This window comes from Nomascus leucogenys, chromosome 2 (genome assembly GCF_006542625.1).
Source record: "Nomascus leucogenys isolate Asia chromosome 2, Asia_NLE_v1, whole genome shotgun sequence".
In the NCBI taxonomy this organism is placed as follows: Eukaryota; Metazoa; Chordata; class Mammalia; order Primates; family Hylobatidae; genus Nomascus; species Nomascus leucogenys.
In genome coordinates, this window is record NC_044382.1 from 2524044 (window position 1) to 2536300 (window position 12257).

The 12257-nt window shown below is 47.8% G+C and overlaps 1 protein-coding gene across 2 annotated transcripts in view; it reads right to left on the reverse strand.

Annotated features, from left to right (window-relative positions):
* The window catches only part of ZNF354B (zinc finger protein 354B), a 28077-nt gene extending 16736 nt beyond the window's left edge, over positions 1–11341 (reverse strand). For both annotated transcript variants that reach the window (XR_004032693.1, XM_003279547.4), the window contains exons 1-4: positions 11174–11341; positions 10222–10305; positions 4688–4814; positions 3998–4093 (exon numbers count right to left, since the gene is read on the reverse strand). Coding sequence is in view for 1 of the 2 variants with exons in the window: in XM_003279547.4 (XP_003279595.2) it covers positions 3998–4093; positions 4688–4814; positions 10222–10254 (256 nt within the window). In the remaining variant the exon portion in view is untranslated. The remainder of the gene's footprint in view (positions 1–3997; positions 4094–4687; positions 4815–10221; positions 10306–11173) is intronic.
* Positions 11342–12257: the final 916 nt, after the last annotated feature.

The following is a 12257-nucleotide window of genomic DNA, read 5'->3' on the forward strand; positions in this document are numbered from 1 at the left end:
GAGGACTGCTTGAGGCCAAGAGTTCAAAAACAGCCTGGGCAGCATAGCAAGACCTCGATCTCTACAAAAACAAGTAAAATGAAACAGGGCTACAGAGCATTGTGGCCACACTTCCATCTTGTCAGCAGTCACTTTTTAAACCCATTCCAGGCCATGTCATAAGGGCTGCTGCTAAGCCCCATAGCATTCCGTGTAAATCAGGAAAAGACAATCCTCCCTGTGTGCAGTTGCGCTTCAGCCAACCTTGCTGAGCAACCCCTCCGCTCACCACCCTGCACAATTCAGCCTACCCAAGATGGCTTCTTGCAGTAAGAAAACAAAGCAGGCCGGGCGCGGTGGCTCACGCCTGTAATCCCCGCCTTTTGGGAGGCTGAGGGGAACAGATCACTTCAGGTCAGAAGTTCAAGACCAGCCTGGCCAACATGGCAAAACCCGGTCTCTACTAAAAAAATGCCAAAAATTAGCCTCGCATGGTGGCATGTGCCTGTAATCCCAGCTGCTCGAGAGGCTGAAGCACAAGAATTGCTTGAACCTGGGAGGAGGGCACTGCAGTGAGCTGAGACCACGCCAATGCACTCCAGGCTGGGCGACAGAGCAAGAGTCCATCTCAAAAGAAAATAACTTTGTACAAGTACATTTTGAGGCTACTGGAGGTTCAAGAGAGTCCTATCATGGAGAGCATAAGTTTTTCTATCACTGGCTGTTCAAAGGGTAGGTTTTTGTCTAAAATATTTTTTTTCTTTTTTAAAGTTATATAAACATAGACAGGGTCTATGTTACCGAGGTTGGTCTCGAATTCCTGGGCTCAAGTGATCCTCCCACCTTGGCCTCCCAAAGTGCTGGAATTACAGGCGTGACCCACCTCACCCAGCCTACAGGTTGAGTTTTTGGTTCGAGCTAGAGTTAATAATCTGAGATAATTCCAGGAACATCCCAGTCCTTCAACCACGCTCTCAATGAAGTGAGAGCTCTCATGGGAAAAGGAAGCTGTCCTGGGACAATCTTAGTCCAGGGAGACAGGAGCCCCACCAGGGGTGCAGCAGAGATGCAAGCACGTCAGCACCCTAGGAATGCCATCTGACTTCCATCTGACAAAATGAGGAATCGGGCAGGAAACAGCTCTGACGTCCTTCCTTACTGAATAAACTGCTCATGGTTTTCCCGCAGGGCCATCCTCCCGAATCTGACAAGGGACTGACTGACAATACCATCAGGTGCCCGGCATCCCTCTGGACAGCTCTGCACTCCAGTCATATTTTCAGCCTGTTAATACTTCTTTCTAGAGGGGAGACTTACTCAGCCATCAGATGCTCCCCAGTTAAAGGGAAAGAGAACAATTCTTTCTTTCCTCCTGATCTTCCACACCAGATTCAGCCCACACATAATGGCCAGACTGACGCCGCTCTTCAGTCTCACCTGGTTCCCTGCTGCCTGCATTTGGCTTACTTCGTGGTGGTCTCTGGCAGTTCATTAAATTTTAATTTAATATAAAATTAGTGTATTTCTATCAAAGGAGATTAAAAACACAAGTGTGGTTCCCCTATTAAAAAAAAAAAAAAAGTTCAAGCTATCATCACGAGAAAGCTCTCCCCAGCACGGGCTGTGGGGACCGAGGCTGCCTGCCCTGCAGCTCCTTGCTGGACCCATGGCACGAGGGGCCATCACTGAGCCCTCTGGACTTGACGAGCCCTGCACTGTGGCGGTCAGGTTCCTCACACGGGCTGACAGCTGCAGAATACAGCCTGGGCCTGCCCTGGGCTACGTGTGGCTCCTCAGAGCCTGTGCTTAGCTCTCAAGCACCAACCAAACTCTGTGACGGGGCCCGCGGCTCTCTTTGGTGCCTGGCTCTACCTTCTCCTCACTGGCTTTACTTCTTTGGACCTTCACAAACACCATTCTTTTTTTTTTGAGGTGGAGTCTTGCTCTGTCACTAAGGCTGGAGTGCAGTGGCATGATCTCGGCTCGCTGCAAGTTCCGCCTCCCAGGTTCACGCCATTCTCCTGCCTCAGCCTCCCGAGTAGCTGGGACTACAGGCACCCGCCACCATGCCCGTCTAATTTTTTTCTATTTTTAGTAGAGACGGGGTTTCTTTTTTTTATTTTGAGATGGAGTCTTGCTCTGTCACCCAGGCTGGAGTGCAGTGGCGCGATATTGGCTCACTGCAAGCTCCGCCTCCCGGGTTCACGCCATTCTCCTGCCTCAGCCTCCCCAGTAGCTGGGACTACAGGTGCCCGACACCACGTCTGGCTAATTTTTTGTATTTTTAGTAGAGACGGGGTTTCACCGTGTTAGCCAGCATGGTCTTGATAAAATCCTGACCTTGTGATCCAACTGCCTCGGCCTCCCAAAGTGCTGGGATTACAGGCGTGAGCCACTGTGCCCGGCCACAAACACCATTCTTTAGGCCTGAGCAATTCTTCAGTCCTTTGATCCCAGGCCCTTCCACAGGGAAGCCTTTGCTGACGCCACCTGCCTGCTCTGCACTCTCACAGCACTGTGTCTTTCCCACGTGGTCCTCACTGGAACGTGTCCTTCTGTGCCTTGTGTGTACTGAGTGTGTTCACCTTGTCCCCCACTAGACCGTGCACTCCAGAAGCATGAGACCTGCGTCCCTTTCTGCCCAATGCTATAGAAAGCTGTGGGCGAGGGTTCAACCTCGATCCCCTAGAGCCAGAGCCCCCTAGTTCAACTGCTCTCAGCCCCCCACTGCTACGATGGCCCCTCCCCGTTTCTCTCCTCTGATTACTTCTCGGGCTCTGTCAGATTCCTCCTGCTTAAGCACCTCGCAAATGCTGTTTCCTGAAATTTGGGCCTCCACTTGGCCCCCTCACCCGGCCAGCTCCAGGCTTCTAATGCCCGTCATGCTGATGGGCTCCCTGACCTCCCTTGAGTCTCGGCCCTGTCACTTACACACCTGCCCACCAGGGTTCCCCACCTGACTACTTCACTCACATCTCAAGTGAAATCCATCCCACACCCAACTGCTCCTGTGCCCTGATCACGCAGGTGCCGCCTCCTCCCTCACGAACTCATGGCAAGTGCCTTCATCCAGGCCCTTCCACCTCCTGCCTCCCTCCATGACTGCAATCGCTCTGCAAGGCTTCCCGCCTCTAGTTTTGCCTCACTTTCAATCACGATACTCCCAAAGTGACCATCTGTATTAAATTCCAATCACATAGCAACGTCATGAATATATTCTCTTTGTGAAAAATTAAAACATTACATGTAAATAACATCCCCTTTCATGGACCCATTCTCAATCCCATTCCAAGTGTAACTAATGTCACCAGCTAAGGTGTGTCCTCCTAACCTTTCTGTCTGCTTACGTGCATGCACATTACACATACACGTAATTTTCATTAGACATAAATGGGGGCGTCCTAACAACGCTCTGTAACTTTTTGGGAGCTCTGTCCACGTCCCTGGACTTGTTTTCAGGGTGGTGGTGCTCACCAGAGTATGCTCACACGCCGCAGGTCCCTTCGTTGTTCTTACACAGATGGAGACTCAACTGTTTCTGATTCAGACCAACTTTTATAAGATACCAAGGACGAAATGATTTCTGCCCAAATCCTTCAATGATTTCCAGTGCCCCACGGGACAGTTTCCACCTCTTAGAACTGTGCCCAAGCACTTACCACGCGGCCTTTCCCTAGCTTTCTAGGCTATCTCCTTCCTCACCTCCTCCTTTCCCAAATACACCCTGAGCTTCAGCCAGAGTGATTATTTGAAATTCCTTAAATATACTATGTTTGCTGAATGAATACATGAAAATACAGCCCTATTCTAAAACAACAGGAAAGAGTAAGAAAAGAGATTCTGAGAGATTCATGGGGAAGTGACTACAAGGGAGTAATCCTGTCTAAGAGCCTGGGCTTCCCCTTCCCCACCACTTCTTGAGAATCCTCAAGGGAATTTCCCGACCAACGTTCCTACCTCCTCTCATTAAGCAGACCTGTCTGCGGCGATTCCCGAGCACCTCGGGCCACCCACTTACCTAAAGAGGAGACGCCAGAACTGTCTTTCTCCACCTTCCAGGGATCTTCTCCTTGCTGCAACAGGGAGATGACTTTTGGTTTGGTAAATGACAGTCCTGCACCCAAACAACAAAAAAAGTCTCAGTCTTCGTTTTGACACTACAAAGTATCCCCTGATTATTAGGGTACCGTGGCTTTTCTACAGAAGGAACGTTGCATGTATGATGTAATTAAAACTTATAAACTGGCATCTATAGAATGATCTATGAAGTAGCTTTTTTTTAAAACGAGAAAACATCGTATGATTCCTTTCTGAAGATGGATTTTACAAGATTCATCTGACTGGAAAGAAGTGGGAAAGGCAATGGTAGGTCGATGAAGAAGGATGAGGTAAGCCCTCTGCTGAGGATGAGCAAACAAACCACAGAACAACCAAAGCAGGAAAATGCTGCCTGAATTATGAGAGAATTTCTAATGTGAAATTGTGCAGCAGGAAGGAGATGATTATCAACATTCACCCGCCAAGACATAGAGCAATTCCATACTTATTAGGAGAAAGTAAGTTTTCAATGTTTATTTACAGAGATCTGATTCATACAATCCTCAAACTCAGCTCAAATTTTTCAGTGATCAACTGCTTTTATTCAGGGAAGGAGGTGCTGAGATATCCCGAGTTTTGAATTCTGTTTCTAGAGGGGAAATTTCCTTACCCAGTGAGACCAGGTTCCTATAGTTCTCCAGCATCACATCCCGGTACAAGTTTCTCTGAGAAGGAGCCAGCTTTCTCCACTCATCCCGGGTAAAGAGCACAGCCACGTCCTCGAATGTCAGTGACACCTGGAAGGAGAAGTCGTTCCAGCTCACCCAGGAGCACCCTCACAGAGTGGAGGGGGCGGCAGTGGGGAAGACAGGCTGCCCGTGAAACACTTCTGATACTGTTCAAGCTTCTGAAGGTTCCAGGTCATTCTTTTAATGAACAATTGGCCAGTAACAAATATATACTGAGCAGCACACAGTGAGATTCAGGCCTTGTGCAGCCACTGTAAGAGATGGGTGGAGGAATTACGGCCATTAGTGGGAGCCTTAATTAGAATAATCTTTCATTGGCAATTTTATAATACATAAAAACTTAGAACTGTGTATAATCTTTAACTCAGCAATTACTGTAAAAAACAGTGCACAAAAATATAAGCACAAGGATACTTATCATGGTGTTAGTAGCAAAAGAAAAACAGGAAACAACCTAAATACTCACTGATAGAGGCTGGGTTAAATAACTTACGGCACTACCTCTGTGCTGATTCAAGCTTGAGGATAATAATGATGAAAATCAGGGCCAGGTGCGGTGGCTCACGCTTGTAATCCCAGCACTTTGGGAGGCCGAGGCGGGCGGATCACGAGGTCAGGAGATCGAGACCACAGTGAAACCCCGTCTCTACTAAAAAATACAAAAAAAATTCAGCCGGGCATGGTGGCGGGCGCCTGTAGTCCCAGCTACTCGGAGAGGCTGAGGCAGGAGAATGGCGTGAACCCGGGAGGCGGAGCTTGCAGTGAGCCGAGATTGCGCCACTGCACTCCAGCCTGGGCGAAAGAGCAAGACTGTCTCAAAAAAAAAAAAAAAAAAAAAAGAAAATCAGAACACCTCTCTTTTGCTGAATGCTTTACATGGGCCAGACACTATAGAGCTTTATATTAATCATTAGTACATACTTTATCTAACCTTCACAATTACCTTATGAAGAAAACAGTTATTGTTCCCATTTTACATCACAGAAAGCAAAGTCACTGAGAGGCTAAGAAATTTGTTTAAAGTTGGCTGGGTGCGGTGACTCACGTCTGTAATCCCAGCACTTTGGGAGGCCGAGGTGGGTGGATCATGAGGTCAAGAGATCGAGACCATCCTGGCCAACACAGTGAAACGCCGTCTCTACTAAAAATAACAAAAATTAACCAGGCATGGTGGTGTGCACCTGTAATCCCAGCTACTCAGGAGGCTGAGGCAGGAGAATCGCTTGAACCCAGGAGGCAGAGGTTGCACTGAGCTGAGATCATGCCACTGCACTCCAGCCTGGAAACAGAATGAGACTCCAACTCAAAAAAGAAAAAAAAAAATTTTTGTCTAAAGTCACACAGCTGTTCAGTGGTATAGCTGGGATTCCAATCCGGGCAGATGTCCTGGGCTCCATTCAAAAGTACTCTAAAACCGCCTCTCAAAATCTAACACATACTTAATAAATAAATAAGTTAATCTGCACAATGCACTTAAAACCATATCAGGCTCACATTAAAGGTTCAAATGTTAGCTATTATCACGTTAATACAAACAAATACTAGGCAATCATTAGAGCTGATGGTATAAATAGCTATTTGTTGACATAAAAAGACATCCATGAAAATGTTAAGTACAAAGCAGGTTATATATCACTGTTTCGAGTTTGTCCCCATTCAAAAAAATGTTTCTGGCCAGGTGTGGTGGCTCATACCTCTAATCCTAGCACTTTGGGAGGCTGAGGCGGGTGGATTGCCTGAGCTCAGGAGTTCAAGACCAGCCTGGGCAATACGGTGAAACTCTGTCTCTACAAAAATACAAAAAATTAGCCGGGCGTGGTGGCATGTGCCTGTAATCCCAGCTACTCGGGAGGTTGAGGCAGGAGAACTGCTTGAACCCAGGAGGCGGAACTTGCAGTGAGCCGAGACTGCACCACTGCACTCCAGCCTGGGTGACTGAGTGAGACTCCCTCTCCAAAAAGAAAAAAAAAATATTTCTACATACATAAAAAATTATTGAGACATGCAATAAACTGAATGACAGTGATTATCTCCAGATGGTGGGGTTAAGGGTGATTTTATTTTCTATCGTATATATGAAATATATAGAGTATACAGTCATGTGTCGCATTAACGATGGAGGTACATTCTGAGAAATGCATTGTTAAACCATTTCATCATTATGGGAATATAAGAGAGAAACCTGGATGGTATGGCCTCCCACACACCCGGGCTATATGGTACAGCCTGTTACTCCTAGGCTACAAACCTGTACAGCATGTTACCATACTGAATACTGTAGAGAACTGTAACACAATGCTAAGTGTCTGTGTATATAAATATATTTAAACATAGAAAAGGCATGGTAAACTACAGTATAAAACAGAAGAAATGGTACACCTGTACAGGGCACTTGCCATGAATGGAGCTTGCAGGACTGGAAGTCGCCTGGCTGAGTGGTGAGTGAATGTGAAACTTAGGACACTAGCTTACTGTAACTTTTACTTTCTAAACTTTTTAATTTTTTCAAACTTTGACTCTTTTGTAGTAATACTTATCTTAAACACATTGTCTAGCTGTACAAAAATATTTTCTTTCTTTATATCCTTATTCTATAAGCTTTCTCCTATTTTAAAAGCTTTTAATTTTATTTTTACTTTAAAAATTTTTTTGTTAAAAACTAGGACATAAATACACACATTAGTCTAGGCCTACACAGGATCAGCATCATCAACACCATTGTCTTCCACCTCTACATCCTGTCCCACTGGAAGGTCTTCAGGGGCAATGACACACATGCAGCTGTCATCTCCCATGAGAACAAAGCTTTCTTCTGGATACCTCTCGAAGAACCTGCCTGAGGTTGTTACAGTTAACTTTTTAAAAAACAAGCAAAAGACACTGTAAAATAACAAGGATAGTATAATAAATATATAACCCAGCAACACAGTCAGATATTATCAACTATTATGAACTGTACAATCGCATATGTTGTATACTTGTATAGGACTGGCAGGCTGCACGGTAGGGTCTGTTTATACCAGCATCACCACAAACAGGAGAAAAGCCTTGCACTATAATGTTACGATGGCTTTGTCGTTAGGAGACAGGAATCTTTCGGCTATGTTTTAATCTTATGGGACCACTGTCACATTTATGGTCTTTTATTGACCAAAATGTCATTATGTAACACATGACTATATAAACATACACATACCTATGCACGTATATATACACACGTATCCATAAACATACATATATACACACACATACATATGTATATATACACACACATATACATATGTATATATATAAATGTTTTATTCTCTAAAATTTACACCATGACCCTGCAATATTTATATGGTGAAAAAGAGCATCAAATTATTTGCATATTGGGGAAGAGTACAAGAAATGATCTTTGTTCTCAAAGAATGTATAATCTGACTGGCGGACTAGAAAATGCATGAAATAATTTGAACTATGTGTCTGCATAGGGCCCTGAGACAAGAACACAAGGTCCAGGGCAGCCAAGATCCCAGGTCATGTGCTTTGCTAGAGGTAGCAGCAGGATCATAACTCCAGTTTTCTAATTGTGAACTCTGCACTCTCTCTCTGGTCTTAAAATTCCCTTCACTGAATTTTACACACAGATCTACACATTACTGACGCATGGGCAGCAAGGACAGGAAGGATGCCACAGAGACTCAGTCAGACACTGGGATGTAGAAGGTTCTAGTCAGGAGGGCAGCTTGGCTCTGCGGGAATGGAATAAGAATGCCTTGAAGGACAAATACCAGCTCAAATGCACAATAGCCTGTTCTGGCCACATCCTCAGCTCCCACTCCACTGTGTTGGCTAGTCTAAAACATAATGCCGCCAGGTGCGGTGGCTCACACCTTTAATCTCAGCACTCTGGGAGGCTGTGGCTGGTGGATCACAAGGTCAGGAGATTGAGGCCATCTTGGCCAACATGGTGAAACCCCATCTCTACTAAAATACAAAAAAAAAATTAGCCGGGCATGGTGGCACATGCCTGTAGTCCTAGCTACTCAGGAGGCTGAGACAGGGGAATTGCTTGAACCGGGGAGGCGGAGGCTGCAGTGAGCCGAGATCGCACCACTGCACTCCAGCCAGGTGACAGGGCAAGACTGTCTCTCAAAAAAAAAAAAAAAAAAAAAAAAAAAGGATAATGCCACGCTGCAGAAGCGCTCTAGTGTCACGTGGCTGGATCTGCCCATACTCCGAAAGACGCACCACAGGAACGACTGGGTGGTCCGAGGGAACTCAGAGCCAAACATACTTGGACTGTGCTCAGGTTACTTAACTTTTCTGAGCCTCAGTTTCCTCACATGTAAAACAAGAATTGTAATTGTTGTGCTACTGTGAGAGTGAGAGAACAAATGTAAAGCCCTCAGCCCATTCCCTAGCATGCTGGACACTCAGTGGACATTATTATTGTTAAACAAAAAAATGAATAAAGGATAACACCTTCTGGGCCCTAAACACATTGTCCAGCAGTTTCTATCCACATTAACATTCATATATTAATACAGTAATGTCACTCAGCAACCACAACCACCATATACTGAGCAGTTAACTAAGTGCCCAGCCCTGATCCAAACACTTTGCACACACTAACTCATGTGATCCCCTCCATCTACGCTGGGAGGTGGGCACGGTTGTTATTCCTATTTTACAGGTGAGAAAACTGAGGCACAGAGAGGTGAAGCCCAAGGCCCACAAACAGTAACAGAGGAGATGGGTTAAAACGCTGCCATCTGGCTTGACAGCCCTACTTCCTAACTACCACCTACGCTGCCTCTGCACTACTGCTATCCCATGAAACTCTTCCTGCGGCTACCTGAGGGGTCTTCTCTCTGTGTCCTGCGAGTCAAGCGACCTCTCCAACTCTGTTCACTCTTGTCTCACCTAGAAAGGATGGCCTCCTCATTCCCACTACACAAAAATGAAAACGGTCTGCAATAGTTTTCAAGAGAGTGATACAAGCAAAGAATATGATTCACAAAGTTAAGAGGGAGAAAAAACTAAAAGCTATGCGTTGGAGAAGCCTGGGGAAAGGTTGGTGTTATGAGGATTCTCAGGGGTGAAGAGAGAAAGTATTCCTGCAAAGGATAGGAAGGGAGACATGGGTGAGTGAAGGAGGCAGGGATTTTTCCCAGGTGTGTAAGTTTGTTCTGTCCCTAGTGATAGACAGACTTGTGGTATCTTACTTGCCCAATTAGTCACACAATGGATGAAGATTAGTGAAGAAAGTGTGTTAATTAAAAAAGAACCACTAGACACGGATGGGGGGGTGGGTGGTCCTCCCTACAGAATCCACCACTCATGAGGGCAGACCAGCTCCTCCAAAGGAAAAAGACTTGGGCTCCATCCTGGCTGAAGATGGTCCCGGGTGAAGAACTCCAGTTAGTGGGGAAAATCCATCCACTAGGATCTGAAGGGGCAATGAGCTCACCTGGGGCCTCGCTTCCCGCTGCCCGGCAGCCATGTCCTCTTTCTGGCTCTCCCGTGAGGACGGTGCAGTCTCCAGAAGGCAGATCTGAGAAGAAAAAGGGAGCCAGAAGAACCCCTTCTGCTTTCCAGCCCTGGAATCCGCAGCTCTGAAACCCCGACTCCCGCTGGGAAAGACCCCGCGCGCCCTCAGAGGGATTCGGGAGGAGCCAGGAGCCCGCGGACCAGAGCAGCGCTGGGCAGCCAGGCCAGGCCCAGGCCTCACAGGCTTGGGGCTTACAGAGGGGACGCTGGACCCGCAGTGGCAGCAGCGACCCACTGAGCCCATCAGGGCCAGGGCGCGCCCCACGCCGCTGAGTTCCTCGGCGCCAGCTGGCACTGCCAGCACCCACCGCACCGCTCAGGAAACTGAGGCAGCACCGGGGCACCTGCCCCATTCACGCCCCTGAGAGGCGGGGCCGGAACTCCCACCACGACGGCCCCGGGACGACTTCCCTCCGCCTCAAGCCTTTTCCCACCTGGTTCCTCTCCCTCCCGCCAACGAATCATCTCCTGACTCCACAGAAAACGGCTTTGAAGACGAAAGCGCTGGGTGTCCCGAGGCAGGAGGGGTGGCAGTCCTGGGGACTGACTCAGAAACCGGGCCCGGTTGCCTCTGCCCTGCGCTGGGGGTTCCGGCGCCCCGAGTCCGCGAGGCCCACACGGCGCGGGCAGGGTGGGCCCGGGAGGAAACGCCTGGCCCCGCGTTCACGGCGGACGGCGCGAGCCAGAGGCAGGGGCATCGGCAGCGGCACCAGAGCGGCCCATGAGAGGCGAGAGTCCAAGTCCTGGCGCGGGGTCCGGTGACAGAGGCGGGGGTGCCCACCCGCGCCCAGAGGCCCTCGGAGCCCCGCGGCCTCAAGCCGTCCTGGCGCCAGGCGCCGCCTCTTCCCGGTGCAGCCAGCCATGCCGCTCACCTCCCCAGCATCCGGCGTTCCCGGGCCGCGCCTCTCCGCCGCACTCCGCAAGCAGGAAGCTCCAGCCTCCTGACCCGGCTCCTCCGACGTCTGGGCGACCTCAAGCCCCGCGCCGCTCACCGGGCAGCGAAAGCTCCGCAGAGCGCCGGGACCTAGAGGAGCAGGGCGGCCGCTAAGGCCTCTAGGAAATGGAGTCCACGGGAGGACGCTGGCTTTCTGGGAATTGTAGTTCCACGCGTTTGAGGCGGGGTCGCAGCTGAGCTGCTAGGCGCCCACACGTATGAGAAGGCCCGGGTGAGCTGTGGAGCCCCGGGTTCCTGGTTCTTCGGAAGAGAAGGGGAGGTTCCCGGAGGGCAGTAACCTGCAACTGTGTGTGAATTTCAGGATGGCGTGGGCGGCACGAAAACAACTACTACACAATTAGGAAAGGATAATCCCCTGCAAAAGATGTTGACAAAGCTGGATTTCCACATGCAAAAGATGAACCTGTACCCTGACCGTACACTATACATAAAAATTAACTCAAAATTGATTAAAAACCTAAATGTGAGACCAAATTATTTTATAAATTACTAAAGTAAAAAGGGAAAAAACTTCAGGATGCTTGAGATGGCAATGATTTCTTGAATATGACATCAGAAGCACAGATAACAGCAAAAATAGACAAATGGGACTACATCAAACTTAAAAACTCTGGCTAATCAAAGGAAACAAAGGCAATCTACAGGATAGATGAAAATGCTTACATATCATATATCTGATTTGCAATATATCCTGGATTTATATGGAACTTTTACAACTCAACGACGACAAAACCAAATAACCTGATTTTAAAATGGACAAAGGACTTGAATAGGCAATTCTCCAATGAAGAGATACAAATGAGCAATGAACAACAAGCATATAAAAAGACGGTAAACATCTCTAGGTATAAGAGAAATACAAACCCGAACTCAGTGAGAAATCACTGCATCTCCGTTAGGATGGCCACTATCAAAAGGATGTAAATTGGTACAATCATTACAGAAAACGGTCTAGAGGTTCCTCAAAAAATTGTAACGAGCTACATTAAGATCCACCAATC